This window comes from Emiliania huxleyi (assembly GCF_000372725.1).
Source record: "Emiliania huxleyi CCMP1516 chromosome Unknown EMIHUscaffold_136, whole genome shotgun sequence".
Lineage (NCBI taxonomy): Eukaryota > Haptophyta > Isochrysidales > Noelaerhabdaceae > Emiliania > Emiliania huxleyi.
Window position 1 is genome coordinate 170,961 of NW_005201231.1, and position 5,057 is coordinate 176,017.

General features: G+C 66.9%; 1 protein-coding gene across 1 annotated transcript; it reads right to left on the minus strand.

The window, feature by feature from the left end:
• Positions 1 to 1,726: 1,726 nt before the first annotated feature.
• EMIHUDRAFT_227062 (hypothetical protein) lies at positions 1,727 to 5,018 on the minus strand (the record flags this gene model as incomplete). The annotated part of the gene is made up of 8 exons (XM_005788318.1): positions 1,727 to 2,044; positions 2,113 to 2,254; positions 2,322 to 2,496; positions 2,954 to 3,078; positions 3,177 to 3,484; positions 3,556 to 3,828; positions 4,065 to 4,652; positions 4,821 to 5,018. Coding segments are annotated over 8 exons (2,127 nt in total), but the record flags the coding sequence as incomplete, so codon positions are not given.
• Between the last annotated feature and the right edge of the window lie 39 nt (positions 5,019 to 5,057).

Below are 5,057 nucleotides of genomic sequence, written 5' to 3' on the forward strand. Positions count from 1 at the left end.
TCCCGAGCCTCCCCCGGGCGAGCGGGGGTGGCCACGTGGCAGCTAGTAGTAGTAGGAGCATCCTTCCGAGCTTCCCCCGGGCGAGCGGGGGGTGGCCACGTGGCAGCTAGTAGCAGTAGGAGTAACTTTCCGAGCCTCCCCCGGGCGCGAGCGGGGGTGGCCACGTGGTCAGCTAGTAGTAGTAGGAGTAACTTTCCGAGCCTCGCCCGGGCGAGCGGGGGTGGCCACGTGGCGGCTAGTAGCAGTAGCAGCAATTTTCCGACCCTCCCCCGGGCGAGCGGGGGTGGCCTCGCTCTCCCCTCTACGTAATTCTCGACGTAATTCATTGTTTGTTTCGTAAAACTATTTGCTGAACGTAAAAAGATCTTATCTACCTCTTATTACGCTTATTACGCTTATTACTCTTATTACTCTTATTACTCTTATTACTCTTATTATTATTATTATTATTATTATTGTTACTATATTATATTGTTACTATATTATTATTATTATTATTATTACTATATTATTATTATTATTATTATTATTATTAGAGAGAAGAGAGAGAGAGAGAGAGAGAGAGAGAGAGAGAGAGAGAGAGAGAGAGAGAGAGAGAGAGAGAGAGAAGGGGAGGGGGGAGAAGACAAGGAGAGGGAGGAAGAAGGAGGATGAACAGCAGAAGGTCAAAGGTCTGAATGAGAAGGGAATAAGGGGAAGAGAAACACACGGTGAAAAAGTAATCGAAGAACCCTAGGAAAAAAGGAATACAGGTCCTAATAGAAGATGGCAAGAGTAGATAGATAAACCTGAGAGAACGCGGATACAATGAAACCCTCCCCCCCTCTCGACATCACTCCTGCTGCTACTTTACTAGGAGCAACTGGCGCTGTCTGGCGAACGCCTGTATGCCATGCGCGCGGACCACGCTTGCGTGGGTACGTGGCTGGCAGGCTGACCCGTGTGCGGGGTAACCCGCACACGGGGAAGCTTCACGGGTTCGAGTCGTCAAACACTAAGCAGCGGAGGTGTGCCGAGGGGGACCGGGAGGCGGTAAGCCGTCGTCGCCCGGCGCTGACACCGCTAATCTTGAAAACGTCTCCAACGGAGCTCCGTGTTGCTTCCAGCGCCTTCCCCCGCGCTCCCTGCGGCCATGGCCGATGCTCCTAGTATGAGAGGTCATCTGGCTACCACGAGAGCGACCCAACTCGTCGTGATCTGCACGGGTGAGTCACGTCGGCGTCAAAGGAGCGACGTGCGGCCTGTCAGAGCTTGATCTCCGATCTCAGCGGCGTCGAGTCGTCTCCGGCGCGCGACAAAGGTACATCCCCAGGACGCGCAGAGGCAGCATGCTGCGATCCAGCCGAGTGGACGGCGGCACACCGCGCCACCTGCCAACGCCCAAGCCACAACGGACTGCGCGCTCCGCTTTTCGAACCGACCAAAACTCGCCGACCCAGGTCCAGGTCCAGGTCCAGGTCCAACAAGTTTGCGCACGGCCTTCTAGCGCCGCGCGCTGGCCCCGGCTGCGTCCCCGCGCGGCCTGCCCGATGGCGTGGTGCCCGCCCTCCACCCACCTCCCCGCGCGGGGCCGCTCCGGGGCGACCCGGGCGCCCTCCGACCAAACTGCTCTATTACTATCATATAACAGTACCGGTACAAAGTAACAAAGATCGATCCGATCCCACAGTACCATGTGGGGCCCGCCAGTGTACCTGCTGGTTCCCGACATGCAGCAGCAGCCGCGTCAGCGCCGCGGCGCCCGACTGGTGCTCGACTCGTCCAGCTTGACCGCCTGCTCGATGAGGCGCACCGCCTTCGCGCGCGCCGCCGCCGACGGGAAGCGCGCGCGCCGCACCTCGCCCGACCGCAAGTGCAGCGCCAGCTCATGGGACCGCTCCACGCACTCCCACACGGCAATCTGGCTGAGCGGCTCCGACCAGACGAGCGCGGTCGCGGGGGCGCCTCCTCCTCCGCCCCCACTGCTGCTGCTGCCCGCGCCGCCCTCCCCGCTGACCGAGAGCAGGATGGCGTGCCCTGTCGTGACGACGAGCGAGATCTCCGCCTGCGGCGGGCTCGCGCAAGGCACCTACCTCACAGCCGCAGCGTGAAGAGGCGGCGGCGCCGCCGCACACCCTTGCGCGCCCGCGGCGCCTGGCTGCAGAAGCGCCCCGACGCGAGGGAGCGGACGCCGCGCCCCGTCACCGCGTCGTACAGGGCGCGCTGGATGCGCGCGTCGGCGTTTGAGAAGAGGCGCAGCTCGCCTAGCAGGTTCCTACAGGTTCCTAGAAGGTTCCTAGGCGCCCGAGAAGAGGAGGCGCAGCTCGCCCCACAGCCCAAACGTGCGCGGCTGGCGGCGGCGGCGAGTCAGGCCGCGCAGCACCGTCGTCTGGCTCTTGAGGCCCTCGGCGGCGGCGGTGATGCCGTCCGCGACTCCGACCGCCGGCTTGACGACGAGCCCGACGGCGCCCTGCGCCACGCCCTTGAAAAAGCCCCCGAAGCCGCCTCTCTGCGCGCCTGTTCACAGCTGCAGGTGTGGAGAGACGCTGCTCACAGCTCCGGCGAGAGGCCGCCTCTCTGCGCGCCCTGCAGCGGCTTCTGGATCACGCCCGCCACGCCCTTGAGCAGCCCGCCTGCTCACACAGCCCTCGCGATCTCTCGGCGCGCCCGCCCGTCTTCGCAGTCGCCGCGCGCTGGCGCAGCCCGCCAGAGACAGACTCGGCCGTCTGCAGCAGCCCCTCCCCGATGTTGCGCGGTCCCTCCTGCTGCTGCACCTGCGGGCCAGGCGGACGAGGCCGCCGAGGCTCGGGTGAGCTTGGGGCGTCGCCCCGGGGCGATCCCGGGGCGATCCCGGGGCGATCCCGGGGCGATCTCGGGGCGATCTCGGGCGATCTCGGCGCCTGCGCCGACGACGCCCTCCGGTCGAGATAGTCTCGGTCCTACACGGGAAGAGCGGGAGGGCGGTGACGCGCACGCCGTGCAGAGGCCCTCCCTGTCGCGTCTCGCTCCATCGACAGCTCTGCGAGCCCCTTGCCCAGCGTGCCGGTGAACTTCCCGACCGAGTCCGAGAGCCCGTAGGTCAGGTTGTTGGCGAGCGAGCTGCCGCCGCGCAGCACGCCTGTTCACGGCTGCAGGTGTGAAGAGACGCCGTTCGCAGCTCCGGCGAGCTGCCGCCGCGCAGCACGCCCTGCGCGAACTCGTCGGGCCCGCGCATGATCCCGTTGAGCGGCTCGTAAAACGCGTCCGTCACGCCGGTGGCCAGGTGCTGGAAGAGGCCGCGCGGGTTGCCGAGCAGCTCGACCGAGAGGAGGAGCTTGTACAGCTGCTGCAGCAGCTGCTCGCGGTACGAGTCGCAGATGGCCTGCGCCAGCGTGCCGACGGGCGCGAAGGTGTTGTCGAGGACGAGCGCCTTGAGCTGCAGCGGCGCCGAGTCGATGTTTGACAGCACGGCGCTCACCGAGTTGAGCACTCCCACGGCGCTGGCCGGCGCGTTCTCGAGCACCGCCTCGAAGCCGCGCCCGCCTACGCTCTCGGGTGCTTGCTCGGGGTCAGATCGGCTGCCTCGTCTCGACGCACGGCCTCGCGGCGTCGCCCGCCCGCGACGGAGCGGCAGCTGAGGTGGAGCCGGAGCGGCTGCAGGTTGAGCCAGCGCAGGTACACCTTGGGCGGCACCACCGCGTCGGCCCGGCGCGGCTGGCCGCGCGTCGTCGCCTCGACCACCGCCGTCGCCATCTTTGCAAGGTCGAGGTAGGTGGAGAGGACGAAGAGGAAGAGGGTGCGCACCAGCACCGTGTCCACCATCAGCTCGAGCGTCTGCAGCCGGAGCGAGACAGTCTCGTAGTACAGGACCTGGCGAGGGCGGCCACCAGCCGTCTCGCGCCAGCTCGCGTCGCCGTCTCGCGCCATCTCGCGCCATCTCGCGCCATCTCGCGCCATCTCGCGCCGTCTCGCGCCATCTCAGGCGGTCTCTCGCGCCGTCTCGCGCCGTCTCGCGCCGTCTCGGGCGGTCTCTCGCCGTCTCGCGCCATCTCGGGCGGTCTCGGGCTGTCTCGGGCGGTCTCTCTGGCGGTGTCGTGGGACGGCACCTGCGCGGCGCCGATGCGGCGCTGCACGAGCAGCTCGAGCGAGTGCGGCCTCACCGCCTGCTGCGCCTCCTCGGCGGAGAAGGAGGGCTGGAGCAGCACGGGGAAGGAGGCGGCCTGCAGCTGGTTGTCCACCTGCAGGTGCCGCACCTGCGCCGACAGAAAGTCGCGGCCCGACGACGCGCGGTAGCTTACCACGGGGTCGACGAGGCTCAAGTAGAGGAGCTCCTCGCACCCGTCCGCAATCAGCGACACGCCGAGGCACGCGAGCGACACGTGCACGCTCAGCCGCAGCTTGCCGTCGTCCTCTTCCGACGCCAGGACGGGCAGGGAGGGCACCTCCCCGGAGGCGGCGGCGGACGGCGCCGGCATCACCTGCAGCACCTTCACTGGCCCGTCTGCAACCATCCGGTACCGCAGTTCGAGCGGCGGGCGCGAGCCGGGCAGGGCGTCGCGCTGCAGCGTCACGGCGAAGCGCGCGCGCAGACCCTCGTCCACCCACAGTGTCGAGTCGGACCAGCCAAACGAGCCGTCCGACGCCGACCGCTGCGACTGCACGGCGGCGTGCGCGACGGCGTGGCGGAGGTCGACCTGGGAAAGGGAGGGAGGGGAGGCGGAGATGCGCCGAGCCGAGCCGAGCCGAGCCGAGATGCGCCGAGATAGCGCGAGGGCGTGGCGGAGGCTCGACCTCGCTCCGCCGCATCCCCCTCGAACGCTATCTCAAGTCTGATCTCGGGGCTGATCTCGGCTGATCTCGACCTCGCTCCGCCGCATCCCCCGCGAGTCGAGGTCGACCTCCAACCCCCAGCGGACGAAGAAGACGCGAAACGTCGCGCGGAGCCCGTCCGCCGTCCAAAGCTCGTCCCCGTGCCATCCGAACCGGCCTTCTCGCTGGCTGTGCCGCGCGCGCACCTCGGCGCGCGCGATCGAGCCAGGCAGCCTCGTCGTGGCGACGCCCTCATGCAAGGACTCGAGCCGCACGTCGCGGTAGCCGTC